At 41.2% G+C, this 18,647-nt stretch overlaps 1 protein-coding gene across 2 annotated transcripts in view; it reads left to right on the forward strand.

Moving 5' to 3' along the window:
* WIPF3 (WAS/WASL interacting protein family member 3) overlaps positions 1-18,647 on the forward strand; it is a 101,396-nt gene that overhangs the window by 20,629 nt on the left and 62,120 nt on the right. For both annotated transcript variants that reach the window (XM_063100130.1, XM_063100129.1), the window contains one exon: positions 5,242-5,388. In XM_063100130.1, the coding sequence (XP_062956200.1) occupies positions 5,299-5,388 (90 nt within the window). In that variant the 5' untranslated portion in view covers positions 5,242-5,298. The remainder of the gene's footprint in view (positions 1-5,241; positions 5,389-18,647) is intronic.

The following is an 18,647-nucleotide window of genomic DNA, read 5'->3' on the forward strand; positions in this document are numbered from 1 at the left end:
GTGTCTGCTATGGGCCAGGACCTGTACTATGTTCCTTATATACTGTATTTGGGTTTTTTTAGTTGTACATATCTGTGAGGTACAATGTGTTGTTTCAGTACATGCATATGTTGTAGAATGATTTGCTTAGGGTGTATAGCATATCCAACACCTAAACACTTATCTTTTCTTTGGGGTGATTACAGTATCTGAAAAAGAAATCAAGAAAGTAACCCCATTTACAATAACTACCAAAAAATGCAATACCAGGAATAAATTTAACCAAGGAGGTGAAAGATCTCTACGATAAAGCATTGGTGAAAGAAATTAAAGAAGACAGAAATAAGTGGAAAGATATCCTGTATTCATGGGTTGGAAGAATTAATTTCATCAAAATGTCCACATTACCCACAGCAATCTATAGTTTTTGTTTTAATCCTGACAACAAACTAAGAATTAAGCATCACAGCTCCTATTTTACAAATAAGCAAAATGAGGCCCACTGAGGTTAAGTGACTTGACCAAGGTCACACAGCTGGGAAAAAGCAAAGGCAGAAGTGGAACCAGTTCTGTCTGACTCCAAGACTGGCACTGTCCCCTGTACTCAAGGTCTCACGTGGAAGCAGGTGTTAGTTCTGTTTCCCTCAGCACCATCTGGTGGTGCTTGAATATCTAATGTGCATTTCGATGCTGTTTTTCAGAGTTGGTTGAAAGTTTAAAAGCCTTTTAGAATCTGGGTGTTTTTTTTTTTATCCTAAACATTCTGAATACACTTGAGAGCAAAATTACATTTTTAAATGGGTCGGGAGAGCACAAAGCGTCAAAGAGCGTGTGGGTACAGCCTGTGACTTCCTGGAGCTCTGTATTCTTAACTGTTAGACTTTAATAAATACTTCTGTAGATAATTGCTCCGTTATTGTATCTGACAAGAGAAAATCTTCACAGGTGTCAAGCACTGCACATAAAAATATCCTTTAATCGTAGATTTTAAAAAATCATTCCCTGTGATTTCAGCAAGAATCCCAGTAGCACATAATCATTCTCAGATTCCTAAAGATAAAGCTAGATGGGGAACAGGGGCACTTAGGTTAGGGAGGAGCAAGTGGAAGAATTACACAAATCTCTATAGGGTCCTTTCACTTGACAATCTCAAAAATATTTTTAAGTCTTTGCAAAATGGAAGCAGAGAAGTAGTATGACCTGAATCATATCAAGTTAATGAAACAATGTGGTGTGATAGAAATGAGGTTTTGGATCAGAAATACTAGGGCTTTAAACTCAGCTCTGATGCTCTTTCTGAAATTTATCAGACACTGTACAACCTCTCTGAGACAGTTTGGTTACCTGTTATATGGAATGTCAGTGTCTACCATTCAGTTGTTGAGAGGGTTACATAAAACAATGTCTTAGAAATCCCTATCACAGTGCTGAGCATATATTAGGGGTTCCAAAAGTTGTATAGCCCATCCTCATTATTCACAGTTTCCATATTTGCGAATTCATCTACTCGCCAAAATGTATTTGTAACTCCAGGTCAGTACTCATGTGCTTTTGTGGTCATTCCCAGCCATGTGAAAGGTGGAAAACAATTTTAGTCACCCAACACGCATGTTCCCAGCTGAGGTGGGATACAGCAGGGCTCTGCCTTCTTGTTTCAGCGCTCATCTGTAAACACCCATCCTTCTTGGGTTCTTTTTAATGGCACTTGATTCAATATGTGCTTATTGTTGGCGATGTTGCTGTTTAAAAGGCCCCCAAGCATAGTGCTGAAGTGCTGCCGGGTGTTCCTAAGCCCAAGCAGGCTGGGATGTGCCAATCTGTGTGTTAAACAAGCTTTGTTCAGACAGGAGCAAAGTGCTGTTGACCATGAGTTCTCTTGTTCTGTTCAGGCCCTCAACAGGTTGGATGGTGCCCACCCACATCGGTGAGGAAGATCTTTACTTGGTCTACAGATTCAAATGTTAATCTCTTTCAGAAACACCCTCAAGGACACACCTAGAAATAATGTTCTCCCAGCTATCTGGGCATCCCTTGGCCCAGTCAAGTTCACACATAAAATTAACCACTATATCCACTACATTTGGTGTTCATGATGACTTTATAGAACATCACTACAGTGAATAATGAGAATTGATTGTATTCTATCAAGTTCCTGTGTTAGACAGGTTCAATATTAGTGGCTATAACGAAGTAACTCCAAATCTCCATGGTTAAACAGTATAAAAGTTTATATTTCATGTAGGTAAAGTCTAATCAGGTGTTGGCAGGTGGTCTTATAAAAGGTGAGTCAGGGACCCAGATTGCTTTCATCTTGCAACTCTGCCAACACACGGGACCTTTGCTTTCAGCCCATGGATGAAGAAAGAGAGAAGAGTCATGGGCAGAAGATCTTTATCAGCCAAACAGAAGAGGAGCTCATCATTTCTATTAAGTAGAGCCTTCGTCCTATTAGCCAGAGCTCAGTCACATGGTCACAACTACAAAAGAGGCTGGGAAGTGTAATCTGGCTGTGTGCTGAGGGATTACGTAAACAGCCCTGCAACGGTTGCTCCTTAAACTTACCTCCAAAGTCATTTTTCCTTAGGTAAAACTCTTAGGTAAGCAGCATTTTAGTTTTTATAGGTTATTCTTCCAGACTCTTTTCTGTTCTTTACCAGGAAGCAAGTCCATCTTCTCTCGTATGTATCTCTCTCATACATCTTAGCTGAAAGAGAAGACCTCTCTGTTTTGTCTTATTCTACAAGGAGTACTGCAGCCAACCCTTTAATTCCTGCTGTAAATTTTTGACAGTAAATATTTTTGCCACTGAATAAAAGATTATATAAAGAATGTACTCAGTGCTTTCTGTGTAAGAGGTTGTTAAAATACAAATAGCTGGTCATTTATGCTTCTTCCAACTAAATTGTGGGCTCACACCCAAGTTTCTCTAGCATTCAGCCTGTAAAATGCTACCTGTGTCTGACCCTATGTTACTCTGTGTATCAGATTGTGCAATGAAATAACACTGATGAGACCTGGAAGAAGCAGCTACCTCACTCTGAGATCTCTGGTCAAATTTTACTATGATTTTATGGTGTGGACTCTGATGAGCATTAATTTTTTTTTTTCCAGTCATTCTGTTCTTGTTTTAATATCAAGGAAAGAGGCAGTGGCACATTAATTATCAGTCCCCTTCTTTCAGGGAAATACTTTATCAGAAAAGTGTGGTCTTGTTCAATGATCAGCTCATGTACCTCCTCAAAACTCTTAGAAAAACTGTCATGGACTCTTTCCCCCAAAAGTTACACTTACATGTATATTTTATACCATTTACAATTTTTATACAATTTTAGAGGAATCTTAAACCTGCTGAAAAAAGGCTAGTACCATATGATACAGCAATTCCATACTTGGGTATATACCTAAAAGAATTGAAAGCAAGTCTTAAAGAGATATTTGTACGCCAGTATTGATAGCAGCAATTCTCACAGGACCCAAAAGGTGGAAGCAACCCAAGTGTATCAACTGATGAACAGTTAAACAAAATGTGGTGTGTATATATATAATGGAATAGTCAGGAATGCATTTCTGATATGTGCTACAACATGAATGAACATTGAAAACACTGTGCTAAGTGAAATAGGCCAGATTCAAAACAGGTAAATATTGTATGGTTCTACATTTATAAGTTACCTAGAATAGGCAAATTCATAGAGATAGAAAGTAGAATAGAGGTTACCAAGGTCTGATGGAAGAGAACAGTGGGGAGTTATTGTTTATTGGGTGTAGGGTTTCCGTTTGGGATAATGAAAAAGTTCTGGAGATGGATGGTGGTACAATATTGTGAATGCACTTAATGCCACTGAATTGTATACTTTGAAATGGTTAGAATGATAAATTTTATATCATTTCTATTTTACCACAGTAATTTAAACATCACATTGGAAAGAGGCTGGACTTTAGAGCCTGTTAAGCCTGGGTTTCAATCCCTGGTCTACCAGTTACTAGGTGTGTATGATTTGGGGCAAAAGTTTTAATGTCTGTGAATATCCTCTTCCTTACCTATAGAAATAGGAATACTGCTACTGAACTTAGAAGATTGTTGTGGAAATTAATATGATTAACCTGTCAGATAGTAACCACTATGTACATAAAAGATATATGTAGATAAAAGACATAGATATAAAAGATAAAGAGAACTAACATATTCGGTAAACAAAATCCAGTGGACTATGTTAAGCATAAAGTATCATGTTGCATAATTGCTTTTTGCCTTTGTAGAAATAAGAATATTAACATGAAATAAAATAAATGCCATAGGATTTGAAAGATGAGAAAACAGAGGGACAGGGCCTGTTCTGGCCCTCCAGTGACTAAATCACCCCTGCCTAAGTCTAAGGTTTATTTCAGGTTATGCTTAAATTGTTTTAGGTTCTCATATAGGTTTTCCATATTCTTGTCAACTGTGGGGTTTTTCTTTAATACAGGTTTTAAGTCCTTGCAGTGTGCCTTGATAGGGGTTCTAAGACACATGTCTACAGATGCACACATGTGCACACATGCTCCGCAGAGAAATACCACATTTATCCTGAGATCGGACATCCTACAATATTAACTGTTTGAAACAGAACCATGTTTGCAGAGCATGCTAAAAAGCCCTCTGTGTAGCAAACATCAGATAGAAAGTCTATGCAGAGGAGAGGTGGCATGTTCCCACGCAGATGGCCATGTACAAATCACGACACACAAACAGCAAGCAAAGTAAGAACTGATGGTAGAGAAAAAGGCAGGAAAACGACTGACACCCTCCGTAAGCCTCGCTCAAGGCTGGCATCATGAGTAATGTCAAGACTGCAACATTCAGAAAAGGTTAGATTTCATCCACTTGCTCTGCTTAGAAAAATGGGAGTTTACAGAATGCACCGAGAATGACAAAACTACAAGTCCAGTGCTAGCAAAGTAGAATTCAGTTATCTGAAAAAATAATTATGGAATGGGGTATGGCTATTTATATACTTATATATTGTGTTTATATTAAGACACAAATAGCTAAACTCAGTTGTGTCACCTAATTATCTCTAGAATCTGGCTACTTTTGTCAGTCTCCAGCACTTAGCACAATGCCTGCCTCACAGTGAACACTCAGTATTTATTAAATGAATGAATGAACAAACACGTGAAAGAACGAAACTATCTATAATATGCATATGTCTGTAAGACATGTGTTACCTGTGTACGAGTAAAGACATCCAAGTTTAAAACTACCCCTTTTCTCTTTTTCAGAGCAGAAACCACTCTCTTGGAACCATTCATAAGCAAGAGACACCAACTCCGTGACGTATGCCCGTGCCACCACCACCACCACCTCCTCTGCCTCCACCTCCCCCGCCTCTGGGGGCTCCTCCCCCTCCCCCACCTCCAGCACCCTCGGTAAGACTTGTTTTTTCTATTTGGTTTACTGTGAAGCATAAGCTGCTTGAATATGCTGGAGCTGAAAGTTTTAAATGTTCAGAAGCAGCCACTGCCTAGCTCCTGTGTGGCAGGTGGCATCTCAGGTAGCTGACTCTGGCGGCTTCAGGGTCTGATTACAAACCAGCCTGGCCCAGGTATTTCTCTCTCCCATTCCTTGGCAGCTCCTACCTCTATCTCATCGGTCTAGTGTCATTTCCTTTCTACTTCCTGCTGCATGGTACAAGCTCCCTAAGTGACTTTCCATCGCACTGGAAACCTCATGTGAGAGACTGTGCCTAAGAGCACAGTGGATGAGGCACTGTAAGGTCAAGTTCAGTGTGTAATTTGGTGATAATGATAGCTTGGACTTCAGTCCCCTAGTTCCAGCTCATGTAAGTTAAATGTCATAAGAAAGACCACAACAAAATATGAAATCTCTAAATGAAATTTCACTGCCTTCGCTAGACTGAATTCAGTCTATTTCAGTTCGTGTTGCTGGATACTCCCTCTTGGTTTGATAGCTTGGTTTGGGTTTAGGAGAGGGGGCACAGAGAGTGGTCATTTTGTTTTAGAACAGAGATTCTTAACCTTTGCACCATCAACTTTTGGGGGCTGCATAAGTTTTGTTGTGGGGACTGTCCTATGCATTGGAGGACATTTAGCAACATCCCTGTTCTCTACCCACTAGATGCCAGTAGCACGCCCCAATTGTGGCAATAAAAAATGTCCACAGATATTGCCAAATGTCCCCTTTGAGTGCCTGGTGGGGGGATGCAAAATCGTCCCCACCCCACCATTTTAGCAGAACGCTAGCACTTAACGCTTGCAGCAAACCTTTTCTCTAAGGGAAACCTGGAGGCTCCTCATGTTCATTCTCCGTTCCTCATGTCACTTCAGTGAAGAAAGTCTAGTGCCAGCTCTGAGGGTCTGTTTTCAGTAGAAAATGAATGATAGGAAAGTATGGCAGAAGCGGAGCTGCTTAGGGATGATATGAGCCAAGTCAGCAGAAGCCAGGAATAGAACTGCCCTGCCATCTCCATGGCTGGGGTGAACCCTCCAGTCAGACATGGCCACAGGGAGGATTGGTTACGAAGGGGAAGCCTGAGGGCCCTGCTGAAAAGACACAGGCCACAGGCCCCATGAGGTGAGAGATGCCCAAGATGTCACCCTTTGTGACATTAGCTCTGCACACTGACCATATCTGAGGTGCCATTGGCATAGACCTGCCTGTAACTTGTCCCTTGCCCTTTAAGAGTGGAAAGAAAGCACATAGCATGAGTTGCATATGAAAACTTTCTAACAGATATAGAAAGAACAGAAACAAGTATTGAAGTTCACTGCCAAATTCAACCCCAAATCCAAGGTCAAATTCAAGGTCATCACAACAAGGTAATGAACAGTTGATAAGTGAAGGAAACATGCATGAGACTGTCGTATAGATCTTATACAGACTTGCTAGCCCTGAAGAAGTGCAACTTATGTAACTTCAAATACCATAATATACCCTTAAGTTTAGCCAGAAGAAATAAAGTTAACAAAACCCATGTTATTGGGGATTTGGGGAAATAATCCCTTTTAAACATTGCTTATTATACACAAATGTCTGGGACTCAGTAAATGTTGAACAGATCTTTCTGGAGTGTTCTCTGGCACAAAACAATAAACCTGTATGTGTCATAGTTTTTCCCCTAGTAATCTGGAAGTTTTATTTTTGAGACTGATTTAAGAATTTAACCATAAAGGAGCCAAAAAGAATTTATATAAGGATGTGCACAGCAATACTCTTTATTCTAGTGAAAAAATAGATCTTAAATGGTTCATCAGAACTAAATGAAATATGCATACTGTTAATTAAAAATTGTATTATGCCATGGTGGTAATTAAAAATTACATCTGTGCTGATTATGGAAAAGTAGATATGAAATGATGAATTAAAAACAACGCACTTTTTGTGCATAATGAAATCAGCTGTGTAGTATATGTAATAAATAGTGAAAATCAGAAGAGAATTTGATAATGCTAATAATAAAATTTAATACTTCATTATGGAATTCTTTAAAGATGCTTAAATTCATAATAAACAAAAATAATTCCACATTTACTTAATTTTTTGCATTCCCTCCCTTATTCCTTTTTTTATTTTTTATAAGGACAATTTAGAAGGAAAATAACCATACAAATTTTTTTTTCTTAATTTTATTATGTCAATATACGATGTGGTTGATTATTGTGGCCCTTTACCGAAATAACCATACAAATTTTAATATTTTTTAAAACATACTATCTACAATTTGGAAAAATATTTACAGTACATATTAAAGGCAAAGAATTAGTGTCCTTAGTGTGTAAAGAACGTTAACAGAACAATGTGGAAAGGATTAATAGGAAAATAGGCACAGCAGTGCCTTGGCGCCCACCCGGGGACCCAAGGCATGGAGAAGGGCACCAGACCTCTCTCCCACAACCAGGCACACTGAGCCAGCACCTCGGGGCCTGCCCAGGGACCTGAGGCATAGAACTCGGGACCAGACTCTCCTCCCACAAACAGGCATGCCTGCCACACCAGCACCTCAGGCCCCACCCTGGGACCCGGGGCATGGAGAAGGGGACCGGACCCCCCCTCCCACAACCAGGCACACCGAACCAGCACCTGGGGTCCTGCCCAGTGACCTGAGGCATGGAGCTGGGAACTGGACCCTCCTCTCACACCCAGGCACACCACACCAGCACCTCAGGGCCCATCTGGGGCATGGAGAAGGGGACCAGACCCTCCTCCCACAACCAGGTACACTGTGCCAGTGCCTCGGGGCCTGCCCAGAGAACTGGGGCATGGAGAAAGGGACTGGACCGCCCTCCCACAACCAGACACACCATGCCAGCACCTCGGGGCCCACGCAGGGACCCAGGGCATGGAGAAGGGGACTGGACCACCATCCCACAACCAGGCATGCTGTGCCAGCACCTCGGGGCATGCCCTGGGACCCGCGACATGGAGAAGGGGACCAGACCCTCCTCCCACAACCAGGCACACCGCCAGTGCCAGGGAGCATGGCAAAAACATCACCTCCTTTTGGTGGCCCACAACAGCCACCATAATAACTATGACTGCCGTGAAAGTGGCTAGACGCCACAACCACCACGCAGATGGTCCGCCAACCGGTGGGGTGCATTGACACAAGGAGAGTCACCAGCAGAGACAAAGAAAAGAAGAAGATGTCTCTCTCCACAAAGCCCATTTCAGAGTGACTGAAGAAGCATCTGCTCTATGACAATATTAGGGGACCTGATCACATCTCTCAGCATTAGACAGATCATCTAGGCAACAAATCAACAAAGTAACCATTATTCTTTCAGAAGGAGAGAAGTAATCTAGGGTAATTATGGGGAGAGGGGGAAGGGAATGGGGAAGGGGAGAGATTGGACAAGGTGCATAAAGAATAATTATGATTTGATCAACATATCTCAGTGTTCAACCCCCAAATACATATAATCGATTTTGATTCAATAAATAAATTTTTTTTTAAAAAGAAAGAAAAATAGGCACAGGATATGATCAGGCAGAAGAAATAAAAATGTTTTAACTTCATTACAGTTGAATAAACCAAATTAAAATGATGAGAAACCATTTTCATCTATCAATTTGATGATGATACTTTTAAAATGTTGGCTGGAGTGTTAGGCACCTGGCACTTATAACTCCTAGTGGGAAAAAAACTTGGTATAATTCTCTAAGACACAATTTATCAATATAGATCAAACCCTTCAGAAAATGGATATACTCTATGACCCAGTTTCACTTGAAGCAATTTTTCCTTAAGTAACTAATCATAGATTGTACAGAAATATATAACTATAGGATATGAATGAAAGCATCGCTTGTTATAGCAACCACAAAAAAAGAAACAAACTAAATTTTTAGTATCAGGAGATTCAATAAATAAATTCTTATATAATCGAAAAAATGATATACTAGGGAGCCATTAAAAATGATATCAAAATTATTTTGTGACTTCCAATGTAATGATTGAGTCAGTCAAGGATCACCCATGAAAACTAGTACCACTGAGTGAAAGGTTGTTGGGGAGAAGGATGTTCTGAGGATCACAAGTATCACCTACAGATTACTTCTGATTACAAAGAGGAAAGAAAACGTTCCTTTAAAATGGATCAAATTTACTGTCACGTGTAATGGAGTGACCTTATATCACAAGGCCTTTGCTGTGATTCTATGAGGAATACAGAGCATCACCCAAAATGAATTCATGAGCAAACAATTAGACACATCCAGAGCAAACAGTTAGACATGAGCAAACAATTAGACACGTCCAGAATGCGGAACACTCTGCAACAGAGGTTGGCAGACTACAGCCTATGCGCCCAGTCCAGCCCACTACCAGTTTTTTACAGCCCTCCAGCTAAAAATGGTTTTTACATTTTCAAATGGTTGAAAAAAAAAATCAAAAGAAAAGTAATATTTGAGGACACATGAAAATTACATGAAATACAAATTTCAGTCCATAAATAGTTTTCACTGGAGCCTGAGACCGGCCATGCCCGTTCATTTGCATATTGTCTGCGGCTGCTTTTACACTACTGCAGCAGAACACCAATTAAGCAAACTGTTGTTCCTCAAAAGAAGAATTCCATTCTTCTCACTCGTAGATCTGCATTTAAAAAAATTATACTCCATTATAATTATTACATTTTGAATTTTGTCAATAAATATTTTGTGGGAATGTGTTTTCTACATATGTTTTTGTTTTATACATATGTACATGTCCTTGAGTTTTTCCTCTCGGCTCACAATGCCTAAAATTTTGATTGGCACTTTAAGAAAAAGTTTGCCCACACCTGTCCTACAGCCAACTGGACTCACTCAGCTCTCCACTCCTCAGCAGCAGCCAGTGACCTTGGTATACTGACCTCAGGTCATGTCCCTCCTCTGCTTCAACTCTTGGGGACTTCCCATCTCCCTTCCCTATGGCCCACTCCAGCCTGCATGATCTGGCCCCTGCCTACCTCTCAGACCTCCTGTAGCGCCCCTGGGTCTCCTACCCTAGGCGTTTAGCTGTTCCTTCTGCCTGGAACCTCTTTCTGCTCATCTCAGCTAAGATGTCACTTCCTCCTACCTCACACAGGCTACTATACATATTTTTTAAAAACCCTTCTTCAGAGCAATTACCAGTTTTTAATTCTGTTTTTATTTGACTGGGGTCTATGTTTTGTGTCTTGTGGTGTTTCGTGTCTCTCATGCCTGGTTTGAAATAGACACTGAGCTTGTTGAATGAATGAATGACTTATGTTAAATAGGGTTAAGAAATAGAATTAAGCCTTTTTATACCCAGTGTTCAGGATTCTACACTCATGCTGTTAAAGAAAAAAATAACCAATGTTACATGTTAAAACACAGTAAGGAAGACTTTATTCAGGACTTTATTCATGATAGGTGAAGGGACAACTGCAATGAGATTTTGCAGTGGGGGAGAGAGATTGGACTTAACTCTGAGTACAGCATGGGCAAGTGGGAATTTATAGCCAAGGAGCAGGGTGATTGTCAGTGGATGAAAAATTACTAAGAGGAAACATCGGGGTTAAGGGGTTTCTGGCTAAACCGACCTAACAGGATTCTTGCTAAAGACAGGCTGGAGTGATCAGACATCACCTGGAGGATGGTGGAGGTTGATGAACCTGATCGGATATTGAGGATAGTCAGATACAGAGGGTGGGGGCTTCTTGTGCAACCGATTTAGCAGGATTCTTTGCCAAAACTGGATTTTACGAGGAAATGCACGGATGGTCCTTGGAGGAGGTTCAGGGGCCTGACTAAAGTTTGGTCAAGCAGAGAATCTTTGTCAGTACTCACAGACCAGCATGTCAGATTTTATTATATGTAATCTTTGCAAGGAGAGGAGAATTTTTTGTGATATGTGAGATCCTCTGTAATGAAACACGTTCCATCAGACTTCACCTCAGCTCTGAAGATCTGGGGATTAGGTTGGGGAAATTGGCCTAAAAGTGTTTTGGTTTCTCCCTTCCCCCATCCACACTTCCCCATCTCCATCTCCTCCTCATCTCTGATGTGCTTCTCTTCTTTTTCCAAGAATGGAGTAGGGTAGAGAGAAGGGCCGATGGGGCCTGCTAAAGTCTTGGATCAGGCTGGAAGTGAAGTCAGACAGCACAGGCCACCTTGTTTTCCCTCTTTTCCTGCTGCCTCTTCCTCTGTCTTTTGAGCTCTACTCCTTTGTCTCACCCCTTTAAAATCCAGTACCAATATCAAAATTGCCCACGTGGCACATTGGTCCACTTATAATTAAATTATTATTGCTGCTTTGCTTATAGGATGTAACTTTAAAATATACCTAAAGAAAATATAACGGATTTGATTTCTGAAATGCATCAGAATTATACTGAGCTTTTGTTTTCCAATGTACTTTGACCCCTTGGTAGTGTCCAGGATGAGCAAATAAGCTCCTCAGGGGCCCATGATTTTCATTTTCTTGCCACAGTCCCACCACGTGTGATGGACTCTTCCTAAGAGCAAGCAAATGTACGTGTCACTGACTAGCTGGTAAGTTCTTTGGAGCTGGGTTGCCCAGGCAAAGGTTGACAGTAGGGTTCGTGGCTTTACAAACAGCATGTGTGTTTGTTTATAAAGTAGATTTTTGGATTTGGGTAGCATTGTTTTTTTAATATTGTCGTTAAAGCTAAAATATCCCAAGGGTGGAACATTTCTCCTTGGCCAGGTCGTTATCTTATTATTTAGACACAGAGGAAACTGGCTTGATAATCACGTATTTGCCATGAAAAACACCACTCTAAGTAGGAAGACACAGTGATGCTATGTATTTCTGCCTGTCCATGGGGGTGGGTGGGTAATATTTAATAAAATGCTAAAGGGAAAATTACAAAGAGAAGCTGATCAAGACCCCTCACTAATCCGTTCTCGCATTACTGTTTTCCAGACTGTTTGTTTGCATTCAGGAAACTCAGGGGCATAATTTTTCTCTTTGTAGTTTAAGGATTGCATGATTCCTGAGCAAAGTAGACTTTTAGGTGTTAGGAAATACCAGTTATGACTTACACTGGGAGGTTTTCCCACCATCTCTAGCATGCAGGGGCTCATGTGGTATAGAAAAACATGCCAATCTGTGAAAGAAAATGTGGAAAATGGAGTGTTCTCTGAAGTCCCTTGAGAGCCTTTTTTGGAGTTTTGTGTTTGCTGCTGTAAAAAAAGAAAATGCGGGGGTCGGGGGTGCTAGGTAGAAGGGCGCTTAGTAGAATTGCATATTACACTATATTCTGAAAAGGTAATTTGCATGTTTACTGGTGCATTTGGAATAATGAGAAGCTTAAAAATTCTTAAATGCTGTCACTCACTTAGGTTCTCCTGACACTCTGGTGCTTTGATTAGTGTCGCTAATGAGGGATTGAGGACATTTGCCCGGGATTAACAGCAGCCACTGGAATAAGGAGAAGGCTTTTGCGCTAGGCCAAGCTATCAGGATAATATTAAGTTGACATTTGGTCTCTGCTTAACAGTTTGCAAAACTACACCTTTGTCTTCAAGGAGTTTTAAAAACTTGATTCTCCCTTCTCTTCTTTGCCAGTTTGCACTGGGAGCAGTAACACTGCTTTACTGAAAAACGAGCCATCTCTGCAGTGGATTTCCTTGGTCTGCAAGAGAGGTGTGGCAGGACCTGCCACTCATACTTCCAAAGGGCCATTCAGGACAGCATTTAAATGGGTTTCTTTTTTTCACAGCTGTGAGGTGGGAGGGGTGGCAGGAACAAAAAGGAAAGGGCGTGTGGTGGTGTGCAGGAGGCTGTGATTGGGCACTGAGAATGCCTAGAGCTTGGCAGGAAAAGCTTGCAAGCACTTGCTAAAGGCCTTTATCTCATTGCCCAGGAGCATAAACCGCTCCCACACAGCAGTGTCTGAGCTGAGGGCTATGGCAGGCAGGTGACACAGGGTACAATAGCAAAGAGTGACCCCCAGGAACTTCGGGTTCATGTCTGGAGCAATGATTCCTAACCGGAGCTTTGTTTTACACCCAAATCTTCTGGCTCTTTGCCTTTGAAATCCTCTAAATTCCAGTGTAACTAACGATTCCTAGAAAATCGCCAGTGAACCATGTTGTGCTTAGGAGAGACATAATTGTTTGGAGCCTGGGATCTTTGGGGCCACGTACCCCTTCCCCCAAACTGCTCTTTCCTTCTTCACCTTTCTTGTTATAAAAAGAAAAAAAAGACAAAACTACCAATGTCAAGTTGTTGCTGGCAATTAGATAACCAGCCATGACCAGGAGAAAAAGCTGCAGCAAGGTGGGGAGGGGTAGGGACCTGCCAAGTACCTCTCTGCAGTGGGGTGTTGGCAGCCAGTAAATCATGTTTCCTAGAATGTTTAATAAAAAGACAGGTAACATGAAGTGAAAAATGCAGGGTACTTGTAGGCAGTGTGGTCCCAATTACATAAAACCAAACTGTGTGTGCATGGTAGCCCATGCGCCCTCCGATGCAGACTGTAAGGAAACAGAATACATATGGCCATCACTGGGTATCTGGGGTGGGAGAGGATTACTGATTTTTATTTCATTTTTTGTATGAGTCTGCATTTTCTCAAATATCTATATGGAGCATTTATTAATTTTATAATGAGAAGAAAACATTTTGAAAAGAAAAAAGAATGAATCGTTACTTACTAATTGGCTGTGTTGGACCATGTAATAATAATGCATAATAATAGCAGGCATCTACTGCATAGCTGTTGTGCACCAGGCACTGTGCTAAGCATTTAATATAGATTATCTAAATTCATATTTACAACAATCCAGGGAAGTAGGCATTGGCAGTGCCATTTTACAGATGAGGGAACTGAAGCACAGAGAGGTTACTAACATGCCCAGTGTCACACAGCCAGGAAGTGGTGGTGGCTGAATTCCTCCCCAGGCTCTCCTACTGCAGAGCCTAACCGCTCTGTGCACTCCAAAGTGTGTACAAGTGCAATAAGCGGTATTGATGGCTGTAGGCATCTAACACTTAATGTAGTGCTTACTGTGAACCTTGCATTGGTCTAAGTGCTTAGCACGTATTACTTGAATTACTCTTCACAGTAACCGTTTGAGGCAGGTACAATTGTTCTTGTTTTATGGGTGAGCTAAATGAGGCACAGAGCGGGAAGTGGCTTGCCCAGGGTCACACAGCTAATAACTGTGGTTTGAACTCTGGCAGAATGGCACCAGTCCCTGCTCTGAACTGCTGAACCAACTCCCTTTGACAGAGACCTTCTCAAAGATTGCTTCTGCCTCTTTGGATCTAAAATCGAGGAAGTCAATGTGTTCCACTCCCAACCCTTATACAGAGCTTCCAGATTTCTTCCTGTAACCCCAAGCTGCCTCTTAAGATTGCTGTTTTCTTTTTTTTTCTTTGTGGTTCCATTTTCCTCACTTGCTTGTTGGTTTCCCCCCACCCCTTTTTATAGAAAAAAACATTTCAAGTTGTCCTCTAAATAAAACCCATGGTTTAGCAGCAGAGAATCAGCCCTAAAAAAGCAGACACAATGCAAAGGAATTCAGTTTTTTACAGCTTTTACAGTCTTCTACAGTTTTTTTACAGTCTTTAGTTTACAGCTGGCTGTCAATGGGCTCAGGAAGACAGTCTCTGCTGTTAGCAGTGCTGGGCACACAGTGGGGACAGTAACTGCCTCTTGAGCTCAGTGACAGCAGACTATGTCCTTAACCTTGATCAAGCCATTATGCAAGTTTGAGCTTTGGTTGCACAGAATTACTAGGTCTTTGCCTCCAACGAGTTTAGAATATGAATTCAGAGAAACCTGGGCTTGTTGCCAAACACTGCTCAGTTATGAAAATGTCGAGAGTAGAATTGGGTTCTTATTACCAGACCAGCACTTTGTACCATATGTTGCCTCTTCATTAAGTATTTCCTGCATATGGGATCCTTGAAGCCTCATCTGTAAAGAGCCTTCTTGTCCTCTGATTAGTCAGTCACCTTTCATTTCCTAAGCTTGCTTCTCTGAGCGTCAGGCATGGACATGCCTAACTAATGCTTTGACCTCTCTCCTGAACAGACCAGAGTCAGGTGAGAGACAAGAGAGAAACTTGGGGCCCATGGTTACACAGCAGCAAGTGTAACTCAGAGAGAGAGGATCTGTGCCTAGGTCAGTACCAAGCACATAGTAGGCCCTCAGCACCTAGCATTGAATTTTCCTGAGCTAGTGAGTTTAGTGAAGATATTGTAATTCACCAGGCAAACCGGCTATAAACTAACCAACCACTGCTTTACATCTTCCATATGTCTAAGTCTTGAAAACCAGAACAACATTCTGTGTTGTGTTGTATAAGAACACATTCAAATTTTAGTAAGAATAGTTTATAAAGCAAATGTAGTTGTATCAGAAGTCACAAATTTAGGGACAGAAAAATATAACACTTGAGTATTATTTAAAAAGCCATAAAGTATCCTTTGGCACAACTTTCCCCATTGCAATTTGCTATTGTTTTCAAAGAGAATAGACTGTACCATAAAGACATTTAAAAATTCACAAAAAGCAACACGGTGTACCCGTTTTGTACTTGGTAGCAATAGATTTCCATTTTAATAAGGTCTGTTCACAATAGAGGAGTTTGAATGTGTTCTCAAGCTGGTGAAAGCAGGATTCCGCTGGTACCACATAGAATATTTAAAAGGCAAAGGTGTAAAGACAGGTTTGTGTCCTACAGTAGTCCGTTCAGCACTCATTGTGCTAAGCTGTCAGTTTCAGTAGGGATCGTGTAATGACGCAGCACGGTGTGTTAAAAACAAAAACCTGCGAGCTTTAGAGTCATGCAGGTTGGAAGCTGAATCCCAGCTGTGTCATCTCCTAGCTGTATGATGTCAATTACTTAATAACTCTAAGCTTCAGTTTCTTCATCTGTTCATGGAAATAATAATTGCCGCTTCCTAAGGTTCCTAATTCTTCCTAGAATAGAAGCTTCGTGAAGGGCGGGATTTCTATCTGTTTTGCTCACAATGCATCTTTAACACCTTGGGCAGTGCCCAGCACATACTAACATTCAATAAGTATGTTTTGAATGAATGAATCATGGGTATACTGTGAAGGCCCAATAAGAGAGCAATAACAGCTGCTGTTTAACAAGTGCCTGCTTAATAAATGGCAGCTACTATTATTTCAGAGAGCAAAAAACAACTGGGCAAATAATCAGAACTTGGGCTGAGAAGCTCAGGTGAAAAGTCCCTGTATTCAGTGCCTGGCAGACGGTCAGACACTGAAGGTCAGACACTAGAAGTCAAGATCAAGGTTGGGAAATTGAATTATCCAAAGGAGAAAGTTAGGCCAGCATTCTGAAAATAATCCAAAAACAGTGGACAGAGGTTACCACTTCTAGGTACGTCCAAATCCACTGTACCAGTACCTGCTCCTGTAGCATGATTTCCAGGAGTCGATGGTTTGTCTTCTGTCTTTTGTGCCTCATACTTCGTTGAGTGGACCTGGGTCCATGGGTGTAGCAGGAGGTACCTGGAATCAGCCACAGATGAGAGCCATGTGGCCTCAGCTGTGGGACTGTCACTGCTGGGTGGGTGACACATGCATGGGGATCTGGGGGTGTCCTTTAGCATCCACGGCAGTGAAATGGCAGCCTGGTTCAAATATTTTAAACATTCAGAGGAGGCTTTGTTTTTTCAGCTGCCATCTGATTTGTCATTTCATAATCAGCTTCAGCAGTAGCAGAACAAAGGCTACTGAAGGGAAGGACACAGATTTCCCTGGAAGGTTTACGGTGATGGTCGTGTGATGAGAATTCTGGATCTCCCGGCTCTGAGCCCCTCTCTGAAGAAGTTGTTTGGGCCTTGTGGCAGCTCCGGGATGCTGAGATTCAAATGTTATGGCTTGGTCTTTCTCTACCTGAGCCAGGCATTTATTTAAAACTCTACTGACTGGGGAAATTTGAACACTGATAGGATATTGGTTGATATACAAGAATTATAGTTAATTTTACAGTTAATTTTATTTAATTTTACTTAATAATATACTTCTTATATTTTTAGGAGCTCTTTCGTTTTATACCTATACTCTGAAATATTTGTGGATGACATCATACATACAGTGTTGGGGGGTTTTTTTTATTACTAAATTTATCACTATACAATGTAATCATTGTTTGTGGCCCATTACCAGTTTCTCAGAGAGCATGGTGCTGGATATATGTTTTTAATAAGCAGGGATTTGGAGGGGAAAAGTGGATTGGGATAGAGATATAACAAGATAAGCTGTGAGTTAATAATTGTTGAAGCTGGATGATGGTACCTGGGGCTCATTATACTACTCACCGCTTATATATGTGAACAATTTTCCATAGTTAAAAAAAACTTTTCTGGACATCAACAAACTCACATTTAATACAAAATATAGATGATTTGGCAGAACCAGGGAGGAAGTTATGAAGCATGCTTTCACTAGATCAAATATTATGTGCTTTTTAATTTTAAAAAATAAGACCCATGTAGGCACAGGTTGTATGCTTGAAATTCTGTATGTCACTGTGATTTGTCCCCCCACTACCACCCCCCCCGCCATGTAACTGGCTCCTGTTTTTCTAGGGATTAGTGTTAAGGGTTTTTTTTTAGCTCCCTTCCCTACACCTAAAGTATCATCTCTAATCACTGAGTTGAAATATGGAATGGTTTGGGGTTTTTCTCCTATGAATGAGAATTGATACAAGCGTCTTTGTCCAGGAATGTCAGAGAAGCTGGGGGGTGACCGTCGTAATCTCCCTTGCTACTTAATATGTAAATAAACCTGAGACCCAGTGGGAACAACAGATAACACGCAAAGTGTTATGTGACACTGTTGCATTTACTGTTCTCTGCCCTGGGACAAGGACAGCTAGCTCAGACAAAGCACAGAGGACGTGGGCATGATCGTTAATGCAGAAGTCTACCTGTCAGCAACTCTTAACGCCAAGGTCACCCAGATATAGAAGAATTTTCTCCTCTCGCCTCTTACTACGTGCCTCTTGTGACTGTATTGTTGAAGGATTCCAGAGGGTAGTGAGGGGGAAGGAGCTTTAAAGGCAGCTCTGAGACAAAACCTTTGCACATGGAGATAGCTTGCAAAGTGTGCGTATGGCTTACAAAAAATACACATAGATGAGGATACTTCAAAAAGTTCATAGAAAAGTAGAATTAAAAGATAATACAAATCTTTTCACGAACTTTCTGAAG

This window comes from Cynocephalus volans, chromosome 6 (genome assembly GCF_027409185.1).
Source record: "Cynocephalus volans isolate mCynVol1 chromosome 6, mCynVol1.pri, whole genome shotgun sequence".
Classification (NCBI taxonomy): domain Eukaryota; kingdom Metazoa; phylum Chordata; class Mammalia; order Dermoptera; family Cynocephalidae; genus Cynocephalus; species Cynocephalus volans.